Raw genomic sequence first — 26,501 nt, forward strand, 5'->3', positions numbered from 1 at the left:
AATAGTTTTGCTATTAGTGGTAAGTCATAATACCAAGTCATAGATATAAGTGTTCCTTGAAAGTACAACTTCCCTGCAAATTTAAAAAAAAAAAAAAAATCTAGTGTTTGCATTAATCTTTACAAACACTTAAGAAATCTAATATGCAGCGAAATGGCTCACACTCTTCATATTAAATGTGAAATACTCATGTTAAACATAATGCAACATGCAGGTCACAGCTCAGGAACTCAGCAGTGACTGGCCATTGTTTTCATTTTTTCCATCAACTAAATGTTGAGAGAAAAAATGAAAGTAACATGAGGTACTAGAAGACTGCAATACAGACACCTTTCAGCTTTATTACTGCAGCATATTTCAGTATCATTCTGGAAATCAGATAAGTGTACATTATCATTTTGTGTATTTCTCTCTTTTGTTCCTGGTACCATCTTTCCTATTGTCTACTGATCAAATTCCAGTAATGCTTAATAAAATTAAGATCCAGGATTTCATACCTAGCATTTTTATGGTTTTCTTTACACTGGTATTTCTTTATTGAGAAAGTATGGGGGGGGGGAACATCAACAATTATGTGAAAATTACCTGCACTTTTGACAATATTCAACAGAAGTTTTTTTTGACACAATAAAAATACCCAGTTTAAAGCATAAAATTTTGAGTGCTTCCTGCAAGAAGTGGAGTTAACCTACTTGTTAAAAATGAAGATACCTCAATCATCTGGGAAGCAGGGAATTCAGCTGCATCTTCAGCCTTGGCACCAAAACAAAAAAGAAATTCACTGCATTAGACGTGAGTCTAATGCAGTGAATTTCATTCAAGCCCATCTAAGATGAATTTTGACTTATACCACATCCGAATTCTACTTAGCATTGTTTCTTTGCCCATTTTCAATGTGCAGCATGAATGTCTTCAGTTTTTTTCCCTGACATTATAAACTTTCAGTATTGGTATCTACTAACCAGTATCTAATATCTTTTCTACCATCAAAATAAAAGACCACTGCAAACCATTTTTCCTGCACAGCTTGAGCACTGAATCATTTGTAATTATTGTCTCCAAAATATTACAAAATATTTGTAATATTTTGCTCTCTCTCTTTCTTTAAGCTTGACTCAACTCTTTCATATCTTTTCTCATGTGACTTATCTCCTTTCAGGTTACTTTTCTAGACCAATACAGTGATATCTTTATTTGTTACACCAGTTTAAATATGGCCTCAATCATCAGAACCTTTGCTCCCAGAAAACATGATTTCAATGTTCTTTGGTCTAGCATAACACCTAATGATAGAATCACCATGTCTTTTTTTCACTTTTCTGTCCCCCCCACCCATTTTTCTTATATTGTCTGCTTTCTTACTTTCTTGATATTAAGTGGTTTTTCTCCCTTTCCAAATCCCACTGGGTATTATGAAGCAAAGTGTAAAAGTTGAGAGACTTCTGTTATTTACTACACACTGTTGATTTTATTTCTATTACTTCCATATTACCTAGCTCACACTGTCTCACCGCTTTCACACCCTTACTGTTATGCACTCTACTGCTTTCATTTCCATTTTTCCTTGCACACATCTCTACCTTCCATGTCAGCTCATGATCTTTCATTAGAAATATCATTCACATCAATATTAAAACATATTACTCATTATAGAACAGTTCAAAACAATTCATCTCAAACAAATACATCACAAAAACTAAATTTATGCATCAGCTAATAATTTCAATAACATCAACGTAGAACATGCAAATATTTTGTTAAGATCCCACTAACCTTATTTATTAAAAGGGGAACATCCAAAGATAAGTCAGAATCAATATCCTTGAGTGACTTATGAAAAGGAGGAAATGGATAAAATCCACCAACACACAGCACCTCAGATTTTAGATATTTTATATTTTCTTGATCATCTCGTATCCATTTTATCAGATCTCTCATAGCAGTAGTCTTCATGTAAGCCATGTTTTGGTTGTGGCTACTGTATATCTAAAAATCAGAATTATAAAAAAAACTTTTTTTTTAAAATAATCACAATGCAATATTTAATAATTAATTTGCTGAAAATTTTCTGCTAGTCTTTTTTCTTCCCATTCTGTTTAAGCGACATACCACTTTAGAATTTCCCTGCTTACAGATTCTTGAATGCATATAATGTCAAGTTCCTTCTTAATATCTTCATTTCTAGTATGATTCTGCTATTGATACCATCTGTTCAGGATCCTAATTTTTCTCAGAACTCTCATATCTATGGTCTCTAATCTTTGATTAAATGTTTTATTTCTAATTCAAATCTCAGATTCATAACTTAAAACTGGTTTGAAACTGTCTGTACTCATAGCTATCTTCAAATTAAGTTTTCATAATATCCTAAACTGACTTAGCATGACATTGCCATTCTTCTTTGCCAAGTGGCTACATCTCTACTTGCTGACTGATAAGCAATGGTTCAAATATTTCTATGGCATTGATGTATGTGAAAGACTTTAGGTGGTAGATGAATTGCCTTGAAAAAATACTGTTTAGTCTCCAGAAAGGGAAAACTAGATTATATGTGCCCATAATAAATGAGCTATAGGTTTCCAAAATTTTTATCCATATTAAAATATGGTTACACTCTTGCAACGTAATCACACATTAATTCAAGTATTTCTTTTGCTTCTGTTTTCTCTCTGCCATTCACATTCATAATATTATCTTTCCGCAATCACTTTTTATTTTATTTTTAATTATTATGAGTTCCAGGAGATTTGATGGTTTCTTTAATCTTTAATCTCCTGGAGCTCATAACACCCCAACTCAACATCACCAGAGTTAAAGATTGGCACTATCAACATAAGAAGCCTGAATGGCAAAGAAATGGAGCTAGCTGAGGAATTAGATAAGTACGAGATCGACATAATAGGGGTGACTGAAACAAAAAAACACAAAAATTATTGAGCTCTTTCTGAGCAATAAATACAAAATGTTATATTCAGACAATGACAATCAAGGAAAAGAAGGAGTAGCCATATTATTCAACACAAAATACGAGGCTAATCTTCCTGAATGGCAGGCAGTCTCAAGTAGAGTAATGTGGGCAAATACGAGAATGGGGAACTAGACAATGAGACTTATTTGTGCCTATGGTCCCACAGAAGGTTCTACTAAGGTAGAAGTGGAGGAATTTTTTAATGCTTTAGAAAAAGCAACTGACACAATGAAAAAGGAAAAGTTGGTCCTTGTTGGGGATCTAAATAGCAGAGTAGGAAATGATTGTGAGACATACAAAAATATTTGGGAAAATTTGGAGAAAAGAGCAAAGCTAATAATAATGGCAAATATCTGTTGGATTTCTGCTCAGGACATGGACTGGTTATTACTAACACCATGTTCCAACATAAAAATGTGCACAAATTCACATGGAGAGAAGAGGCAAGGAATAAGAAAAGTCTCATTGACTATATTATTGTTGATAGTGATATTTTCTCCCTGGTGCAGGAAACTAGAGCGTACAGAGGATTTGAAATTGGAAGTGATCACTATTTAGTCTTGAGTAGGATAAAATTGAATTTCATATTGAAAAGAATAACACGTAAGAAAGTTTTAAAGTGAATAAAAGTTGAGCAGCTCTCAGATATGAACTGTAGACTAAAATACACAAAGATTATTGAAGAAAAAATGAAAGAGTTTGAGAACAGGAATCAAACCTTGGAGATTCAGTGACAAGCCTTGAAGAAAGCCCTGAATGATTCAGCCAGAGAGGCATGTTGTGAGGTTGTCTGCAAGGATAGAAAAATCAGAACTCCCTGGTGGACACAGGAAGTTAAAGAGGCAGTGAAGGAAAAGAAGAAAGCATATCAAAAGTTCCTGTCAAATAAGTCAGCTTGTGCTCTTAGAGAATACAGAGACAAATGTAAGAATGCTAAACACTGTGTAAAACTGGCTAAACAAAAGTCATGGGAGACTTTGGCAAGAATATTGAAAATAAATATCAAGAAGGTGGCAAAATATTCTAGAGGTTGTTGAAAAAAAGCTCAGAAATGGAGGAAAGAGTGCTGTAAAAGGAACTAGAGATGATAAAGGTGACATGAAAACAGGAGAAAAAGTTATCCTTGAAGTATGGAGTAATTTTTTGAAAAATTGCTAAATGAAACAAGCAGTGATGAGAGCACAGTGATAAAAAACACTGACCAGGCATGCAGTCAGGAATACATATCCATACTTAAAGTAGAAAAAGCCATCAAAGGCTAGAAATGTGGAAAGGCAGCAGGAGTAGATGATATTCGATCAGAAATGCTAAAGTATGGTGGTATAAAAGTCTTACAGGGGCTGCACTGAAGAGTTCAGAAGGCCTGGACAAAGAGACGAATTCCCGATGATTGGAGTAGAGCTCTCATAGTACCCATATATAAAAAGGAAAATAAAACTGAATGTGAGAATTACAGAGGTATTTCACTACTGAGTGTTCCTGGTAAGATATATGCAAGTATACTTGAGAAACGATTGAGAAGAATTGTGGAAGAAAAGCAGGGTGAAGAACAAGCTGGATTCAGGCAAAATAGAGGTTGTCAGGATTAGATTTTCACTTTATGACAAATAGTCGAGAAAGCATGGGAATATAACAAAGATCTGTATTTAGGTTTTGTCGATTTGGAAAAGGCATATGACAAGGTGCCAAGAGAGAAGCTATTCAATACACTACAGTTATATGGTGTGGATGGGGCATTATATCAAGCAATACTTTGTCTTTATTTGAGTTGTAAGTCAGCAGTTAGAATTGAAGGAAGTACAGAAAAATGGTTTAATGTTAAATCTGGTGTGAGACAAGGATGTACATTATCCCCTCTGTTATTCATTATCTATATGGATCACATTATGAAGAAATGTGGTATTAAACATGATATCAAAATTGGAGATGTTAATGTCAACTCTTTGCTTTATGCAGACCATGTTATACTTTTAAATAAATACGTTACGAGTCTGCAAGATTCTCTGACTAAATTGAATAACTGTTGTAATAGATATGGTATGAATTTCAGCAATGGAAAGACAAAGACAATGAAAATAGGCAGAATTATTGAAAATGTCAGCTGTGTTGTGAACGGAGAACCTGTGGAACAAGTAAAACATTTCAGCTACTTAAGGCATGATTTTTAGTGAAGATGGTAAATTAAATATAGAAGTAGACAACAGAATCAGCAAAGCTGGTATGGTGGGAAGTCAATTGAATAAATTCATATGGAATAAGAGAGAAATTAGTCGGAACACTAAATTAGCTATATACAAGACAGTGTTCAAACCGGTTTTAATTTATGGATCTGAGAGCTAGGTCAGAAGTAAAACACTTGACCAAAGACTAGAGATTGCAGATATGAGAGTCCCGAGAAAGATTAGAGGCGTGAACAGATGCCATCAATGGCAATATCATATTAAAAATGAGGATATTAGGAAAGAACTTGACATTGTCATCATCCAGGAATGCATTAGCAGAACTAGTCTCAGGTGGTATTTGCTAATCTTTCCTCTCCCATTCACTTAAATAGAATAGGAGACGAAAGATTAGCAAAACAAGTGTTCTCTGCCAGGTTGGCAGGAAAAGAACCCAGAGGAAGACCAAGATGTATGTGAATTGATACTGTACAAAGTGCCTTAGGCAACAGAAATATAAGATCTGATAATGTGGATGTTGGAATGCCTTCTTCTTTCTATATGTTCCATGGTCTGCCATCTTGTTGTAAAGTTGTTCTTATTGAAATCATTTAATTGCTGGTTGATTACTAATCGCAACATAGGGAAATTAATATTTATACTGCGCCACCCTATATTTAGATTAGCCTATGTAAAATAGCAGAATCAATCTTCAATTAATTTAGCAGTCTCCTTATTCATACTGGCTGAGTTTAATATTCTATACTTAGAGCTCCCTCAAGGTTTGAACTTTTTATAAACAGTGCAATGAAAGAGTATCAGGCACACACAATATTGAAATCAATAAAACAAAACATTTAATACAAGGTTTTATGACAAGTACATAAATTTAACTCCAAAAATAAGATAATACAATTAATTCAGTTCTTCAAGTCAAAACACTCATATACTTCAAATTATATTTCAAATCTTCAGACATTAATTTCACAGTTCTCTCAATAACAATGATTATTCACACTGTTCAATACTACAGAATCGCTTGCTAAATAAATTTGCTAATTACACTCTATAATTAACACTTAGCAAGCACTTATAACATTATTAATCACGGAAGTCATTACTTCAAGGGGAATTACTTTCAAACTTCTAACCTTGGCTAAATTCAGTGAAACACCACAATAAATGTTAGGATATTTGAGACAGAGCTATCACTTAAACTTTCACACTGAAATAAAATAAAAATAGGCCTGTTCTTACCGCGATTAATCGTAATACATCAGATTTAATGTGAACACATATTAAAACTATATTCACTTATTACTCCGTTGGAACACTATTCAAAAGAATTCTTCAAGGATATAACCGAATTTCTAATTATTGCGCTATACAATTCTTGACAGGCTTACTATAAGGCAGAATAATTATTCCAGGTTTACTACTGTATAACAAGTTGAGCTTTGTACAATCCTTCTTTAAAGCGATATCGGAATACGTAGTAATTCTAAAACTCAGTGGATTTATTCTGAATCTTCTATTAATCTTCCAGTCTTTTAGTTATCTTATTATGGCACTAAATTCCTATTACTGCTACCGCTGACTTTACTCTCAGCTATCTATCTATAAGTTTTCTCCTCGTCTCTGTACACTTCTGAATACTATTCCTTTGAATTTCCTGCCCTTGAGTGTCCTGTTTACTTCTACCTCTCGCTTAAATATATTCCTTCTCCATGTCTAAACTTATTCACTTGTCCAACTCATTAAATCTCTTTTCTCCCAATTATCAAAGCTCACGCATTCTATTTTATTTCTATCTCCTTGGCAACGATCAAAATAGAATGTAAGCATTAGCATTACATAAGGTTATACCTTTACACTCGGTAATAAAAAAAATAATAATAAAATGTTATAGTTACTTGATTTTTCTTCACATTCATTTACAAATGTTAATAATAAAACATATGTTACAGTTTATATAAGGCACATAAAAGTTACATACATAGAATTCCTCATAATAGTATTGAAGGAATAAAATAATAAAATAAATGTTATTTACTACAGAGTTCTTTGATTAGCATAATATATATTAAAATCATATAACTAAATAATAACTGATAAAATTCACTGATAATACATAAATAATAAATCCTAAGCAAGGGACTAACAAATAATATTTAAATAAGCCTTGCTTAGCATATGGTGGATTATGTTAAATGTGAATGAAAAATAAAAGCATACAAAACAATTTCATTCACAATTTAACAAAGGCTCACCCTTTCACTGAAAAATTTTTCTTAAGAGAAAAATTTTTCACACAAGTTCCTTTCAGTGGAGGATTTAAATTTTACATTTCTTTCTAGATTCATCTACTTGCCATGCAACATTGTAATATCTAATGCCTCTTCCATAAGTACCATTAGATAATGATAAAGATAACAGCATAATCCAGATATTTTAATGAAATTTAACATGAAATAAAACTAAAGGAAGCCGGTTTGCACCACATTTCAAAGCCTAGCTTCCACATTCACACTAGTGTCAAGAAAAATTAATCATTGACCTTTGTGGCTTATTTACCTGTGTGTAGAGAGCAATGGTATCTATACAGATGTTACTGATGTTTTAGTTGTTGGAAAAATGTGACGTGAGCATCATATAATTATCTGAATAACCTGATTAAACTTCATTTTCTTTTTATTAATATCCAGGAGTACAGAGACATATGCTACTCTACAATTATCTAATTGTAGATGCTTTCATTGTTTAGATTATATTTGGTCATTCAAACATATAATTAAACAGAAATATATATTGATCTTTAATTGACCATGATTTATAAACATCTAATACCAACAAGTTTCGCTTGTTGAAGAATATTGTTATGAACCCTGAAGAAGCCAGACGACCCGACAGGGCTGTCTGGCTTCTTCAGGGCTCATAACAATAAAAGGAAAAAAAACTCAAAATAGCTAATACAGAGAAAATGGAGTAACACTATTGTATAAATTAAACATTAAAACAGAACGCATAACATTAACATGCATGGAGCGTGTTGTGTTAGTCACTGTTATCAGAGCACGTTCTGTAGTTTTGAGTGAAATTAAATTCTGGCAGACTGAGTAATCTTACTAAGGAATAATATTACTATTATTCAGCTAATATTATTCCCTGGTTTCTATTAAGATTTTCTGCAGAACGGAGAACTACAACGGCTTCTTTGGAATTTCTATAACAGAAATCTTCTTCTAGGTAAGGCATGGAGCTGCTATCCCAATCAATGGTATGGTTAGTAATCGCAAAATGATGAGCTAGACCTGAGTTGTCTGTTCTGTTGTTATTAACATCTCCTATATGTTCTTTTTTTTTCGGATTTCGAGGCTTCTCGATGCCTGTCCTATATAGTTCAGACCACAAGCACATGGGATGTTGTACACTCCCACATGTTTCAAAAAAGGATTAATGTCTTTTGGCGATGTTAAAACGTGACGGATAGTCTTGACCAGTTTAAAAAGTTTTGTGATCTTCTCGGACACTACCTGCATAAGGAATAACTATGGATGAACTGTATTGAGTGATGGTAGGTTGATGTTGTTGTGGGGGGGGGGTTTCTATGAAGAATCTTGTTGATTAGATTCTTTGGATAACCATTTTTTATTAATGTCTCTGATATATGAGTAATTTCATCATAGAGTTCTTTTTCAAGTTCAAAAGTAAATTGTAGTTTTGGATGAAAAGAATTAATTTTAGTTAAAAAGTCCAAAAGAGCTGTTTTTGTGTCCCTCCAAATTATGAAGACATCGTCTACACACCTCCACCAAACTAAAGGTTTTTGGTCTAATTTTGAGAGGATGCCTGTTTCTAGCTTTTCCATGAACAGATCCACAAAGGGCAGCGAAAGGGGACTGCCCATAGTTAAGCCATTTAGTTGCTCATATATCGTTTCATTCCATTTGAAATAATTAGATTTAAGGCAGTGACGAAAATGATGAGCTGTACCTTCAGGGAAGAGATTGTAGAGGATACTGATAACTACTTCTACTGTGATGTTGGTAAATAAAGATACCACGTTCAAGCTAGCGAGAATGTCTGTCTTTAAGATCGAGATGTTTTTCAATTTTTCAATAAAGTGCTTTGAATTCTTAATGTAAGTGTCCGATTTTCTGATATGTCCTTTTAGGAGGCTGGAGAGGTGTTTGGACAATAAATATTATTATTATTATTATTATTATTATTTCGGGCAACTCCAAGGAATCGACAGACTCTTCGAGGGAGGCCCTAACATCATGTCAAGAACAACTATTCGACATTCACACAGTATCTATCATTACCTCACCTTGAACTCATTCACAGTCATAACACCCACAACAGACTCTAGAGCTTATTCCACTCATTCACCACTCTCCAAGTAAAAAACCTAGCTCTAACACCCTTGCTAACCACCTTCTTGCCAGTTTCCATGTATGGACCCTAGTCCTCCCACCACCACCAGTCCTATTCTCAAAAATATCTTCTGGATTAATCTTATAGAAACTCTTCAGTAATTTGAATGTCTCAATCATATCACCCCTTTTCCACCTATCAACCAATTTTTGCAACCCACAAATCTTCAACCTGTTCTCATAAGGTTCATTCCACAGACCTGCTATCATCTTGGTCACTCATCTCTGGATCCTCTCCACCTCCTCCCCATCAAGAAGAAACCCTAGCACCCATATCTGGGCATCGATGGAGGCCCTAACTTCATGTCTACATTCACACAGTATCTATAATGCTTTGCCTTGAACTCATTCACAGTCATGGCACCCACAAACAGACTCTGGCAGCTTATTTCACTCATTTACCACTCTCCAAGTAAAAAACCTAGCTCTAACCTCCTTGCTAACCACACTCTTCCCAAGTTTCCATGGATGGTCCTTCCACTACCAGTCCTGTTCTCAAAAATATCCTCTGAATTAATCTTATAGAAACCCTTCAATAATTTGAAGGGTTTCTATAAACCCTTCAATCATATCTCCTCTTTTCTGCCTATCAACCAATTTCTGCAACCCACAAATCTTCAACCTGTTCTCATAAGGTTCATTCCATAGACCTACTATCATCTTGGTCACTTGCCTCTGGATCCTCTCCACCTCCTCCCCATCAAGAAGAAATCCTGGTGCCCAAATCTGAACACAGTAGCCAAGATGGGGTCTTATCAAGGCTCGATATAGATGAACAATAACTTGCTTATCTCTGCACCCTCAAAGTATTTTTCAGCAACCAAGTGATTTGATGAGCTGATTTAGCCACTTTTGAGATGTGCCCCCTAAACTTCAACTCCCTAATCCCTGGCCTCATCAATCTCCTGGAGTACAGTTCACCAATGTGATATACTGTTGCTAATATTTTCACCCTAAAATGCATAACCTTACACTTTGCCACATTAAATCGACATCCATTTTCCTTAGCCCAGTCCTCCAAACTATCCAAATCATCTTGCAAAATTTTGACATCCTGCTCTACCCAACTTTGCATCATCAGCAAACAAGTGAACATTTCCTCTCAGATCCTTTCCTATATCGTTAATGAACAAATTGAAAAGTAGTGGTCCAAGAATAGAACCCTGCGACACACCGCTAGTCACAAGCCGTCTTTTGGACTTTACTCCTGAATAAACCACTCTCTGATATCTCTCCATCAACCACCCTCCTATCCATCTCACCAACCCTATATCCATCCCGATATGCTGCAATTCACTGATTAGAATTCCATGTGATATCCTGTCAAAAGCCTTAGCAAGGTCCAGTAGAATCACTGTAAACCCATTACCCTTATCCAGTTCAGCCGTCACTGTGTTATAAAACGTGAGCAAGTTACTGAGTCATGATCTACCCTTCACAAAACCACGTTGTCCCACATACAGTATTCCATTTTCATCTATTCAATCCTGTATTTTTCTCTTGACTAATTTCTCCAAGACCTTGACAACGATTCGTGATATGCTAATCGATCGGTAATTTACAACAGCAGTCTTTGAACCTCCTTTATGCAATGGAACTATTTTCCCCTCTTTCCATCCCCTCGGGACTAACCCAGACCCGAGACCCAAATTAAACAAAATGGTCAAGGGCACTGACAATTCTTTAGCTGCTTCACGTATGACACAGGCTGTTTTACCATCCAATCCCACAGATGTAGTGACATTGAGGTTTTGTAATAGACTACTGCCTTCCACTTCATTCACCACAATTCCCATATAATCTATTGGTTCATTCATTCCTGCAATGTCACCACCTGGATGATATATTCTTGCAAAGTGCTCGCTCAGTAATTCAACTATATCAACTGATTCGGTCACCTCCCTACCATTGGCATTCTTTAAAATCATTCTGCCATATACATTTTTCCTTTTACTTGAACATATCGAAAAAACTGTTTGGGATTCTCTTCAGCCATCATGGCTAATGTTCTTTCATAATCTGTTTTTGCTTTTCTTACCACATGTGTTACACTTCTGGCCTGCGCTTTATACCGTTCATGTGCCTGCTGGTCACCTTTCTCCTTAAATTCCCTCCATAGTTGTTTCTTTTTTTGCAGCTCAAGCTTAATGGTGTTATTCATCCATTTAACCCCTACTTGATTTATTATTTGGACTCTAGGTATACAGTCAGCCATTGCCTCATGCAAACACTTCTTAACCGCCTCCCACGTGTGTGTGGGATATGTGGGAGCATTTCTTCCGTCAACGATCTGGTGTAGTGGAACTCCACTTTTGTGGACTTTTGCGGTTCTATACAATCATGGCATCAATGATGTCAAAGTTACTTCAGATTTTGTTGCAAGTCTGTGGACCAAGTAGTCATGTTCTGTAATAAGTTATTAGTGTTCTTGTGGTTTTTCCACGTTGGGTCTGACTCTAATATGTGATATGTTGATGGGTCTGATAATAATTCTGAATCTTGGCTATGTGGTCCATAGTGTTTAAAATGACTGTGGCATTACCTTTGTCTGCTTTTAAGATAGTTATTTGTTTATCCTTTTTCAAGTTTGAGAGAGAGAGCTCTTTTTTCTTGGGGTGTCATGTTTAGGTTAGGTGGCTTTGAAGTTGAAAAGATAATAGCACTTTTTAATCTCAAATAATTTGCATTTGTTTCTGGAAAGGATGAGAGTGCTTTCTCTATGTTACTGATGATGTTGACCTTAGCAATATGATCTGGGACGATGCCGAAATTGAATCCTTTCTTAAGTATTTCAGTTTCTGGCTGTGTTAATATATGGTCCAAAAGATTAAAAATCACTTTTTCATCAGGGAGGCTTGATCCAGAGTTGTAATACTTTTCATACAGTGTGTTAAATTTTTTGATTTGACTTTTATTACTAATTCGAAAAGCTTTGTTGAAACTGTTGTAAATCATCTTATCTAGAAGTGTCCATAAGTTGCTCTCTATGTTATTCGAAATAACTTCAAAAAGTCGGAAGCATGAAAAGTCTATTCTGTTAAGTTCAACTCTTACGTGTTGTATTCTTTTATGTAGTAGGGCTGCCTTACTATTCGTTTCGCTCTTCTTGAGTGGAATTGTTCTTTGAATGTTAAAAACTTCGGAATAATTTTTAAGTTCAAAACTTTTCAAAATTTGAGAGAAAAAATTTAATCAATCGTTCTTTACTTACTGATTACTGCGGGTAAAACAAAAAAAAAAATAGCATTCGTTTGTCACTTGATCCACTATGTTGATGTTTGTAAACAACAAAATGACATTTCTCATGACATTGGTGAGTGCTTGCACAGCAAGTATCCATGTATTCGTATTGGGGCGCATACGTGAGCATTTGTAAGCAGCAGTACATTCGAGGATATTTTTTGAATATAGTGGTTTTTAATTTCTTAAAATGTAACAAACAAAAAATATGTATAACTTATATTTAATAGTTCTTGGTGAAATAGAATAATTCTGTATGGGTTGAAAGATTATATATCTTAAATATAATTTAGTTTGCATAACATTTTTCCTCTCGTGAAAAAAGCAAATGTCATTTAAATAATTAGTCAATATATGCTGGAATATTTTTCCAACTCGCACCCCTGGTTAAGAAACTGTGATTTAGATTAGTATGTACACTTAGTTGTAATATTGGGAGCAGTGCTACTAAGAATTTGTATGTGATTTGACAATTAAGTCAGTTTTTAAGGGAAGGATTCTGTTAGCTTGTTTATGCAACGAGCGAATCACTCATTAGGCATTGTTTATGTAATGAGTTAACCTAGTAATTGTGTGCATTGTGAGCTCCATCATAAAGATTGCATTTCCTGTTTGTAAGAAGGGTTAAGTGATATGATTTCACAGTATCTCACATGTAATGTACTTCTTGTCTAGTTAAAATAAATGTTTTTGTTTTGTAACCACCTGATCTGTTCTTTAGCTAATGCACTATCTCAAAAAATGCAAAACTGCAGGCATAATAAGGTATGAATAGTCATGACTTGCATATAGAGAATTTGGATATATATTTAGTGATTAATTGCTGTTTATCCTGACCATAACTTTCAAACAATATTTACTCAAGTTGGATGGCACAGTCGAAAATAGAATAAATTTTCTAATTTGATTTGTATGAGAGTGGGAAACTGGAGGCATTAAATATACTTATAACACAAAGTTTGTTTAATAGCAGGGAGGGGACAGAAATTGGTCATGGTAGGATTAACTTTGAGAAGTTTTGCAGTTGACAGTCTTAACTTAGTGAGGTTGAACAAAAAAAAAAAGTAAAGTTAAGACAAATAAATAAAGTAAATTATTAAAGTTAAATTTTACAAAGGCACATAATTTAAATAATTAACATTATTTTACAGCCCTTTGGGCTGTAGCAAATCTTCTGATGCCATCCCCTAACCAGGAGTCCCTTCACCACATGCTATTTTAGGTAATCTCTCAGTAGCTGCATAAATTCCATTTCCCCCCATGTCCTCTCCTCTTTTATATCTATCTTTAATTTAATTTGTATCTCTCCCATAATATTCCTCATGTTCATTTAGCTAATCAGCTGATGTAGGCCATTCATATATCTTCCTTCCCTAAACAAGGCACATGACCACATTTTCTTCTCTGGTTTCTTATCTCACAGCAGATAGCCTGATGCACTGCATCCTACAACCTTACCTGCTGTCTTCATTAACTGAATTAATTATTATAATTTTTTTTTTATATTCCCCTGTAACCATAGTTTGTTATGATAGTGGATGATTTGCTATAATCAATTTAATTTAAAATAGCACTACTGCTAAGCAACTGTACTCAGACAGAGTCAGAAATATAGGTTATTATATAAATGAGTTCACTATAATGGTGTTTGCTATAATGAGAGTTGACTGTACTATCACTTGCAATTTTTGAATGGTTTATGAGTTTGCATAGCTTAATTTTCTTTTTCACATACGGATGAGAAAATAACATACTGCTCTGAATAAATGCTGAATTAGAAATTATGAATTTTATTTTGAATTTAGCCTTAAACTTCATAGATTTCTCAAAAGCCTTCAATTCAATCAATAGACAAAGAATGTTAATAATGTATCTCTCTGAATTATTGAATTGGAGTGGTGTTTATATGCTACTCTACAATAATCTAATTACGAATGCTTTCATATTCAATTTCAAAATCATCACACTGTGAATTTATCCTCAATCTTTTCTTTATGACCATGCTTAACCTTCCTACCGGCTAGGACGTCTATAGACGTCCAACTAAATCTGGATAAGATTCAGCCCACCTGTTTAAAGAACCTGGATAAGAAGTGCAATTTGACTGTCATGTCCATTAGAAGGTGTGATAAACCCTCACGCTGAAGAGAAAGGTTAATCGGATTATCTCCCGTTCGTAGCTGCCTCTCAGTTGCCTATAACAAGAAACGGACTTTCTTGTTCCATGCTGGTGAACTGGATTTTAGTTATATATGATAGAATAAAAATAGAGAAATTATTTATATTTTTGTTTTCTCTTTTTATTGTACAATACAATTTTAATTTCTGGACAAAATAAAGGTCTTGCATAATTTCTTCACTTAACCAATTTAATTTTTTATTTTTTTGCGCTAATTTTTTTCTAATCGCTACTAGACAAAAGATTTTTCTTTGTTCTCGAAGAAATTAATTCACGATAATTATTTGGAATATTCTTTTAAAAAAAGAAAAGAAAACCAGCTGCCGACGTTCCAGGTTTATTAATTTTATTTTTGTACAAAACCATCGAAATCGAATAATACTTAACAGATTTCCTTTAGGACACGCTTGAGCAACTTTGCTTTATAGAGAATAACATGAAATTCTTTAATCATATTATTACTAAATTTTTTCTTCATGTTGTATAGTAATCTGTACTTTCACTTTCTTGGTTTCCTTGTATAATTGGTCATTACAAAATGAAATTAACAGTTATGATTTAAATTTATATTTTCTGCATAATTCAGATATTTTATTCTCCAATTTTTAAAGTAAGCGATACATTTGCTTATTTTTATCATTCAAAATATGTATATCAAATGTGAAATTTCATTTCCATATTTTTACAATAGAATTGAACTTTATTTCGCCTCTGATAGTTTAACACCCCCCCCCCGTTGCATTACTATCACACACCCGAAAACTGTTATGAAACATAGGTACAGTTTTTATTTAATTCGTTATTTTTCTCTAGTAATTGTTCCACATAACTTTAATTTTTCGATACTGAAACTATGTGGTGATTATTATAAATTAGCAAATTATAAATCAGACAATATACATATTTCCTGATTATTATAAATCAGGAAATTATGTGATATTCGGATACAGGTGAAATTAATATTTAAAATCACTGTCATCCTTCAAATGCAATATCAGAATAAAGAAAGTGAAAAAACCGAAGTTTCGAAATACATTTCGAAAGTCAGCTCTCTAAATGTATTGGTCTACAGACTGGATTCTGAACACGCTAATGTTTCGTGATGTTATGACTGAAAAACAATTCAATCTCATCATGAAGTATTTGCATTTTCAGAATAATGAAGAATACGATCAGGCAACACATCCTTGCCCAGTCCTCAACAAAATTTATGATTTTCTGATGAAAATCTGTCAAAAATGAAGGTGGACTGAAATGTAAGCAGTATATTCCCAAAAAGAAAGCGAAGTATGGAGTAAAATTTTTTATGCTTTGTGAATCGGAAAGTGGATATCTTTGGGATTTCAAACCTTATACGGGAAAGCAAACTGTAATCGAGCACGATAAATATTCGGATCTCCCCTTGTCGATGCGTGCAGTAATGCAGTTACTAGACTCTTTACTGGGGAAAGGTTACTGCATTATAATGGATAATTACTATATCTGTGTCCTAAACTCGCTGATTTGCTTTTACAGCATCTTACAGATAGTTATGGTACTGTAAATGCAAAAAGGCGAGATATGCCTCCAGATCTGGCTTCAGGAAAGCTATCGAAGGGGGAAATCCGAACTTATCAGCGAGGGAAAGTCTTTGCACTACGTTGGAAAGACAAAAAAGATGTTTTTCTGCTATCTTCCCTGTACAATCCATCAGCGGAATCCGTGGAGAAGCATGGTTTGAAGAAAGAAAAACCCATTGCTGTGTGTGCATACAACGACACTATGGGTTGAGTCGACAGGTGCGATCAGCAGCTATCATTCTACTCTGTAATGAGGAAACAGCATAAAAAATATTACAAAAAAGTGTTCGGACATGTTATTTGAATTTTGAAGTGTTTGGATTTTGTTATTTGGAACAGTTTCCTCCTGTACAAGAAAAAATGTTTGTCTACCATAACATATCTAGAATACAGAATAGAAATTGCGAAAGCATTGCTGCATGCACATGCACCTTCTTCAGCAAGCAGAAAAACAGGAAATCCTATCAGACATCCGAGGTTGAACGCTGCTAACTCCAACCATTATCCCGAAAATCTACCACCAACGGCTAATAAAAAAAAAAAAAAACCTCCACGCAAATATTATGTATGTAATAAAAAAAATATCAGAAAGGAAACAAAAATCTGGTGCCCTGAGTGTAAAACTGCTTTGTATGTTTATCCTTGCTTCAAGGTGTTCCACGCTGTTCAAGAATTTTAAATTCTGAACAGTATGAAATAAAAAATGTTTGTTTTCAAAGCCATCAAAACAGTCCTTGTCAGGACTACAAATATTGATAGAGGGATAGCCGAATGCACTGTTTCTTTTTCATCTTGAAGGCTAATTTTTAAGTTCTCTTTATAACACAGAGAAACTGGAAAGAGTATTCCAGGTAAAGTACTTCATCAAAACAATAAAAAATAATGAAATAAAATCTACCCTATATACATATAAAATGATAAGCTTTTTTATGTCATGTTTATCGAAACGTTTTGAAACTCAGGGGCTACCCTGAGTGTCGAGTCTTCAAAATTCGAGTCATCAGAATTCAGGGGCTGAACCCCCTTTCGAGTTATCACAATTGAAGGAGAACTGGTCTACCATACCGGAACACGGGGGGGGGGGGCATAGCCCCCCTAGTTAATAAATGAAATATATAAATAATAACAGGAACATTTTCACCTTGCCAACACTCAACATTGATGTGATATGGGTTCCAAATTTCTTGTTTCGGAGATATATATATATATATATTACAGTTTTGTAATAAAAATTTCTGCTACAATGAAGTTTGGCAGAATCAACAATATTATTACCACCTTATTTCTGTTTCTCGTGTGGGAGAAAAACGGTAAAATGTCACTCTTATAATTATATGAGATGTTATAATGGCAAAAATAGTAAGAAAAAAGTCATTTGCAGTTTCTCTTCAAAACACAAAGAAAGAACATTGTAAATTCAGCCAGTGGAAAAGAAAAGACTACATATTTTTCTCCTGTTATCTGATTTTTTTTCTTATAGTTCAAAGAAGAAATCACTGCATATAACATGAAGTCTGCAGGAGGGAAAAAAATATGGAAATTGGTTACATTATAACGAATAGAGAAATCATGTCAGAAAAATTATTCACGTATGATTCTAATCTCAGCAGACATAACATTTTCTTCTAGATTAGATATCTAAAGTAACTGAACCTTTGCTACTATTTTACACTAAAATGAATGGGTATGTTCCCCAAGTGATTTACGTTTGTAACGCTGTCTTGCGAACGATTTATGAAATAAATTATCTGAAATATCCGCAGATTGCTTAGGTCTATATCCCCCCCCCCCCAAAAAAAAGAAGATTATGAAACGCATATGCACCTTTTCTTTGAAAATAATTCAAATCCTCTTTTTCAAGATAATTGTATGATTTAATTTCTAATTTTTGATAATAAAAGTGAAACTGATCATTATAAATTAAGCAATTATTTTGGCATAAATAATGTATAAGCATGTAAACGAAATAGCAGTATTTCTGTTAGAATATAGGTAATCAACAATCGAAAAGGAAACAAGACATTCTTGACATATTCTGCACTACAGCCTGGGGCACTTTAGTGTTCTCCCCTTTCTTCTCAATAGCACTGAGAGTAATAAGCCTTCAGCTTTTCCTCCAGCTAAGAGGATATAACCAAGTATTTACAAGACTAGATTATTTCAGAAATAGCTTCCAGCAGCATAAGAAGTAATATTTAGATTTTTTTAAAGAAAAACAAACAAAAATAATACTACTGAACTTTCTTTTGTGTGGTATGCATATAAACAATTTTGCATGGTGAAAATATAGCATATTATTTCTAAAATTTCACGTAATTTCAGCGGGCAGTAGAACAGCTGGTTTTAGATTGCAAATAAATAGAACAGAATTAGAAGTTTCACAATACAATCTGATTGCCGTATATCTTTTGTCAAAATGGTAAAATGAAGTAATTGATTTTGAATGCTCTCTAGAAAAGCTTTCAAACCTGTGAGTTCTAGGAGAGGATAAGGAGGGGGGGGGAAAGCATTAGAAAATCTTCAAAATGAAAAATAATTTTGAATCATTCCGTATATGATATTTTTCCCATTATATTTTCAACATATCTACGAGGATGTGCACTAGATATTATCGTAATATGCATAATACAAATAAATAAATAAATAAATGACGAAGGCGAAGAATCACTGCTAAAATATCATTGGATATAAATTTTTGATACCAAAAAGACACACAATCGGAAACCGAGTAATGCAATGTAGCATTTTAACATTTTTTTTTTATTTTGTCTTTATGAATAACAAAAAATCGTTTCTAAAACTGATATGTGATGATCCATATAATGCTATTTCGCTAGAAATGAAAGAAAAAGGACATATTTATTTCAATAAATATTGTTTAAAAATATAAATATTTGACATAATATTTTCAAAGCAAACATTTGAAAATTCTGAAATTCGAAAAAAATTATTCAATTATTATACGTAAAGTGAAAGAACAATCAGTGCAACTCTTCCGGTGCACTGATTTGTAGAATTACCAAGTATTTATAAGACGTAGATTATTTCAGAAATAGCTTCCAGCAGCAGAAGAAGTAATATTTAGATTTTTTTAAAAGAAAAACAAACACAAATAATACTACTGAACTTTCTTTTGTGTGGTATGCATATAAACAATTTTGCATGGTGAAAATATAGCTTATTATTTCTAAAATTTCACATAATTTCAGCGGGCAGTAGAACAGCTGGTTTTAGATTGCAAATAAATAGAACAGATTTAGAAGCTTCACGATACAATCTGATTGCCGTATATCTTTTGTCAAAATGGTAAAATTAAGTAATTGATTTTGAATGCTGTCTAGAAAAGCTTTCAAACCTGTATAGAAATTTAGAGTAGTTATGCAATTCAGTTCCAGGAGAGAATAAGGAGGGGGGGAAGCATTAGAAAATCTTCAAAATGAGCAAAAATGTTGAATCATTCCGTATATGATATTTTTCACATTATAATTTCAACATATCTACGAGGTTATGCACTAGATATTATCGTAATATGCATAATACAAATAAATAAATAAATGACGAAGGGGAAGAATCACTGCTAAAATATCATTGGATATAAATTTTTGATACCAAAAAGACACAATCGGAAACCGAGTAAGGTAATTTAGCATTTTAACATTTTTTTTATTTTGTCTTTATGAATAACAAAAAATCGTTTCTAAATCTGAAATGTGATGATCCATATAATGCTATTTCGCTAGAAACGAAAGAAAAAGGACATATTTACTTCAATAAATATTATTTAAAAATATAAATATTTGACATAATATTTTCAAAGCAAACATTTGAAAATTTTAAAATTCGAAAAAAAATTATTCAATTATTATACGTAAAGTGAAAGAACAATCAGTGCATCTCTTCCGGTGCACTGATTTGTAGAATAAAATACACCAAATTCACTATCACTAAATAGATTCATTGCAAAAGCTGATCAGTGGGCATTTCAGGATTGATTTTTTTTTTCGCATATGTGAAATTGGTTTCAATTTTTGGGAAGAGACACAATAAATCATTTTAGAGGCAAGAAAGGTCAAATAACTTAGGACAGTAAATGAAATTCTAAGCAACACAATAGACGTAAAGACAGGGGGAGGGGACACAAATGTCACTCAGCAACAGTTAATCCACTAACGCTATAGAATAGCCGTAACGAGATTAACGGCGGAGGAAGGTAATGGCATGATAAAAGGTAGAATGCCGACGAAATTTTGATCCACGAAAAAAGCTAGGGAGTGTTGAATATTTCATCCACACCGGCTGGTTGGGGGGTTAATCAGCCATAAGCAAAAATGAATTATCTTCACTGAGCATCAATTCGTAGTTATTATGGAATACCCTTGAAAGCAATTAAAGCAATATCAGAACCATACCAAACTTACCAAGCAAGAATAGTGGTTAATGGATAGATGGCTGAGAACTTTTGAATTTTCACTTTCTCTTCTGAGAGACTTTGGTGGCATGCATTTTTTCATTATTACCTTTGACTATAGAAAACAGAATAAAATAAAATATAAGACTATTACACTTTTTTTATAAAATCTTTATCAAGTAGCTTTATTTTTATCCTCCTACATGTTTCGCCAATCCGTTTCTATTGGCATCCTCAAGGAATACAAATCAGTAAGCAAAAATGAAGGTTACAGACTAGGTTATAACCGATGGTTCTAAATCATACAAAAAATTGGTATTGTGCGTGTCTCGTTAACGTGATTTATTTGTAATGACTCATGACGTAATTGTTATGAAAGTTCATTTCTTTGATATTTAATGATCTGATAAAAGTTTTCCAAATTTCTGGTAAAATTAGACCTTGATTCTTGTTTAGGTTTTCAGTTTTATGGACGACTGTAGCTGCTTCTTTAAAGGTTCTTGAATGGTAGTTATCTTCTATGTATGGCATAAGGCTCTTATCCCACTCAATGTGATGGTTAGTAGAGGCAAAGTGGCATGAAAGGCCTGAAATGTCTTGTCTGTTATTTCTGACATATCCTACGTGTTCTTTCTTTCTCGTTTCGAAGCTTCTAGATGTCTGACATATGTAACTAATACCACATGAACAAGGAATATTATATACTCCAGAGTATTTGTAGAATGGGTGAGGATCTTTCGGTGATCTTAAAAATTTCCAAATAGTGCTGATTGGTTTGAATGCCACTCTGATCTTATGTGGTTTTAAAAGGTTGTTGACAAAAGGAATCGTAATTGTACTGATGTATTGGACGTCATCACGTAGTCGATGTGGCATATCAGTAAATAGAATCTTGTTATAGAGTCTTTTAGGGTAACCATTTAAAGAAAGTTCTCTGGATATTGTGGTTAATTCCTTGAGTAGGTCATCCTTGTCTGTCGTATACTGTATAGCTCTTTTCTTGAGACTATGGATAATGCTAATTTTCTGAGCTATGTGATGAGCTGAGTTGAAATGGAGGTAACGTCCAGTATTTGTAGGTTTTCTGTATACAGATAGGTTGATACTATTATTGGATTGTTTCTTTATTAAAACTTCAAGGAATGGCAGTTTTTTATCTTTTTCCATTTCTAATGTGAATTTGATGGTATTGTGGAAACTATTGATTTGGTTGAGGTAATTCATTAGTTCTTCTTTTGTATGATCCCAAATGATAAAGATGTCATCTACATATCTGTACCAAATTTTCGGTTTTGGAACAATCTGGGTTAAGATTTTTTTCTCTAGATCTTCCATGAATAAGTCAGCAACTGGAGGTGAGAGGGGGGCTACGCAAACTTTGTTTGCTCACACTTGGATAAAGGATTAAACTAAATTTATTATTAATGTGCTATCACTGCTTGTTTCATTTAGCAATTTTTTGAAGTAATTACTCCATACTTCAAGGATATCTTTTTCAACCGTTTTCATGTCACCTTTATCATCTCTAACTTGCGTTGCACATCATTAGTGTGTCTGTTTGTGTGTTTTTGGTGTTTATAATTTATAATTTGATAAAATACGTTACTAGTAATATGGCTCCAGTACGAAGGAAAATGGCGGCCAGTAAATAAAGCAGTGAATGTGTGTGTGTAGAAAATGTAGGGAGAATGAGGAATTGAAGTGTATTTCGGATCGTGAGTGTGATATTTTTGTCAAACTTCAGAATGAAGAAAATAGGGATATGACAAGAAACAGACAGGTTGTACCAAAGAATTGTGAGAGTGTGAATGTAGAAAGTGTGAATGATAGTATTAATGGTTTTACAGAGAATAAAAAAAATGAGATAGATACAATGAGCGAGAACGCGTTGTTGAATGGTGCGATACAAAGGGCAAAACAGCAGCTAGAGCGTATGAACAAAAGTCGACTGATTGAACCAGCTAATAATAAAAAGAATGACAGGAAAAATAGGCATATGAGTGTGAACATGAACAAAATGAAGGATAGAGTGCTGTATGGAGACTCATTAGTACTAGGTGTGTTAGTAGAGGATTTGACAAAATCGTACCAACCTGGTGCGACCATAAAGGATGTAACTGAGTCTATTAGAGAGCAAAAGGAAAGGGTGAAAGAAATGATTGTTGTGGCAGGTACAAATGATTTGAAAGGAGATAAAACGGAAATGATAGAGGACCTGAATGAATTGTTTGAGGTAGCTAAAGAAAAGAGTGAGAGAATTAGAATGATTAGTCTTTTGCCATGGTATGACAGTGAAATGTTTAAAAGGAGGGCCATAATTGTGAATGACTTTATGCGTGGGTTACGTATGACGAGTGGTATGGAATTTGTGGATGTGTGGCGTGAGTTCGATGGGTGAAAGGATCTATATAAGATGGATGGCCTGCATTTGAATGGTTACGGTGTAAGGAGACTTGAGAAAGTGTTGCTGATTGTAGTGGATGTGCAAATTCAGGGAAACTAGATTTATTAAGGGTGGAGGGTAGATATACAGTCCTTAGGGAGGCAGTTGAATGTATGAATGAATATTATATGCCTAGGCGAATAAGGACAACAAATCAGAGTGGGATAGTTAATATAAGGTATCAAGGTAGGGTTGGGGCTAATGGGGGTCTTAAATTCATGTACACTAATGCTAGGAGTATTAGGAACAAGAAGGAAGAGTTTTTGGCCATGGTTGGCACTTCCAAACCACAGGTTATTGGTATTAGTGAATCATGGCTGACTGTAGATGATATAGCTAGTGGGATTGAATGTGATGGATATAGTGTGTTCAGGAATGACAGGGAGAATAAAATGGGGGGAGGAGTATTGTTGATGATAGCTGATGAGCTACAGCCAAGGAGAATAGAAGCTGAATTGCAGGATAGAGAAAAGAGCACATTTGAGGCCATTTGGTGTGAGATTGTGGCTAGCAGAACTAAATATACAATTGGGTGCTGCTATAGACCAGGTGATGGAAAAGATGGTGGTGACAGTATGCACAAGCAAATAGAAGAAATGGGTGGAAGGAGGGTGATTATTATGGGAGATTTCAACTATGGTCGCAATGATTGGAGTGAGGAGAGGACACACGGGAGGAAGGAACTGGATTTTATGCGGTTATTAAGGGATAACTATCTGCGACAGCATGTAATGGAAAATACTAGGGGTCAGAGAGTGCTTGACCTAGTAATTACATCTGAGGATTTGGCTGTAACAAATATGACCACATTGCCACCAAATGGTGAGAGTGATCATAGGGTCTTAACATGGGAGGTGGCTAAAGGTGTAGAATTTTCAATTAAGACAGGGTACATGTGGAATTATCGGGCTGGAAAGTATGACAAGCTTAGGAGTGATTGATTCAGTGCCATGGCATGTAAAACTGCAAGGACTAGAAGTTGATAGTGCAATGTAGGCAGTTAAGAAGTGTTTGCATGAAGCAATGGCTGACTGTATACCTAGAGTCCAAATAATAAATCAAGTAGGGGTTAAATAGATGAATAACACCATTAAGTTTAAGCTGCAAAAAAAGAAACAACTATGGAGGGAATTTAAGGAGAAAGGTGGCCGGCAGGCACATGAACCATATAAAGTGCAGGACAGAAGGGTAACGCATGTGGTAAGAAAAGCAAAAACAGATTATGAAAGAACATTAGCCATGATGGCTGAAGAGAATCCCAAACAGTTTTTTAGATATGTAGCAAGTAAAAGGAAAAATGTACATGGCAGAATGATTTTAAAGAATGCCGATGGTAGGGAGGTAACTGAATCAGTTGATATGGTTGAGTTACTGAGTGAGCACTTTGCAAGTATATATCAACCAGGTGGTGACATTGCAGAAACGAATTAACCAGTAGATTATATGGCAATTGTGGTGAATGAAGTGGAGGTGAGTAGTCTATTGCATAACCTCAATGTCAATACATCCGTGGGATTGGATGGTATACCAGCTCGTGTCATACGAGAAGCAGCTAAAGAATTGTCAGTACCCTTGACCATTTTGTTTAATTTGAGTCTCGGGTCTGGATTAGTCCCGAAGGGGTGGAAAGAGGGGAAAATAGTTCCACTGCATAAAGGAGGTTCAAAGACTGCTTTGTAAATTACCGATTGATTAGCATATCAGGAATCATTGTCAAGGTCTTAGAGAAATTAGTCAAGAGAAAAATAAAGGATTGAATAGATGAAAATGGAATACTGTATGTGGGACAACATGGTTTTGTGAAGGGTAGATCATGACTCAGTAACTTGCTCACGTTTTATAACACAGTGACGGCTGAACTGGATAAGGGTAATGGGTTTACAGTGATGCTACTGGACCCTGCTAAGGCCTTTGACAGGATACCACATGGAACCCTAATCAGTAAACTGGAGCAGATGGGGATACAAATAGGGTTGGTGAGATGGATAGGAGGGTGGTTGATGGAGAGATACCAGAGAGTGGTTTATTCAGGAGTGGAGTCTAAAAGACGGCTTGTGACTAGTGGTGTGCCGCAGGGCTCTGTTCTTGGACCACTGCTTTTCAATTTGTTCATCAATGATATAGGAAGGGATTTGAGAGGAAGTGTTCACTTGTTTGCTGATGATGCAAAGTTGGGTAGAGCAATTGTGGGTGCACAGGATGTCAAAATTTTACAGGATGATTTGGATAGTTTGGAGGACTGGGTTAGGGAAAATGGATGTCAATTTAATGTGGCAAAGTGTAAGGTTATGCACTTTGGGGTGAAAAGAATAGCAGTGGTATATCACATTGGTGGAACTATAATCCAGGAGACTGATGAGGCCAGGGATTTGGGAGTGTTGGTGGATAGGGAATTGAAGTTTAGGGGGCCCATTGCAAAAGTGACTAAATCAGCTCATCAAATCACTTGGCTTCTGAAAAATACTTTAACATGCAGAGACAAACAAGTTGTTGTTCCTCTGTATTGAACCTCGATAAGACCCCATCTGGACTACTGTGCCCAGTTATGGGCACTAGGTTTTCTTCATGATTGGGAGGAAGTGGAGAGGATCCAGAGACGAGTGACCAAGATGATAGCAGGTCTGTGGAATGAACCTTATAAGAATAGGTTGAAGATTTGTGGATTGCAGAGATTGGACGATAGGCGAAGGAGGGGCGATATGATTGAGACATTCAAATTACTGAAGGGTTTCTATAAGATTGATCCAGAAGATATTTTTGAAAATATGACTGGTGCGAGAGGACTAGGGGCCATGCATGTAAGCTGGGCAAGAGGGTGGTTGACAAGGGTGTTAGAGCTAGGTTTTTTACTTGGAGAGTGATAAATGAGTGGAATAAGCTTCCAGAGTCTGTTGTGGGTGCTACGACCGTGAATGAGTTCAAGGCAAGATATGATAGATACTGTGTCAATGTCGAATAGTTGTTCTTGACATGATGTTAGGGCCTCCCTCGATGAGTCTGTCGACTCCATGGAGTTGCCCAGAACAATAATAATAATAACTCCTTTTACAGCACTCTTTCCTCAATTCCTAAGCTTCTTCAACAACCTCCAGAATATCTTACCACCTTC

General features: G+C 34.7%; 1 protein-coding gene across 1 annotated transcript in view; it reads right to left on the bottom strand.

Annotated features, from left to right (window-relative positions):
* Positions 1-26,501, bottom strand: part of LOC150099931 (RPA-related protein RADX-like) — a 273,154-nt gene that overhangs the window by 60,639 nt on the left and 186,014 nt on the right. Inside the window, exon 11 of the mRNA XM_090403019.1 lies at positions 1,774-1,986. Within this exon, the coding sequence (XP_090259145.1) occupies positions 1,774-1,986 (213 nt within the window). The remainder of the gene's footprint in view (positions 1-1,773; positions 1,987-26,501) is intronic.

Source organism: Typopeltis vanoorti, chromosome 13 (assembly GCF_054136105.1).
Source record: "Typopeltis vanoorti isolate ZY-2024b chromosome 13, IOZ_Tvanoo_1.0, whole genome shotgun sequence".
In the NCBI taxonomy this organism is placed as follows: domain Eukaryota; kingdom Metazoa; phylum Arthropoda; class Arachnida; order Uropygi; family Thelyphonidae; genus Typopeltis; species Typopeltis vanoorti.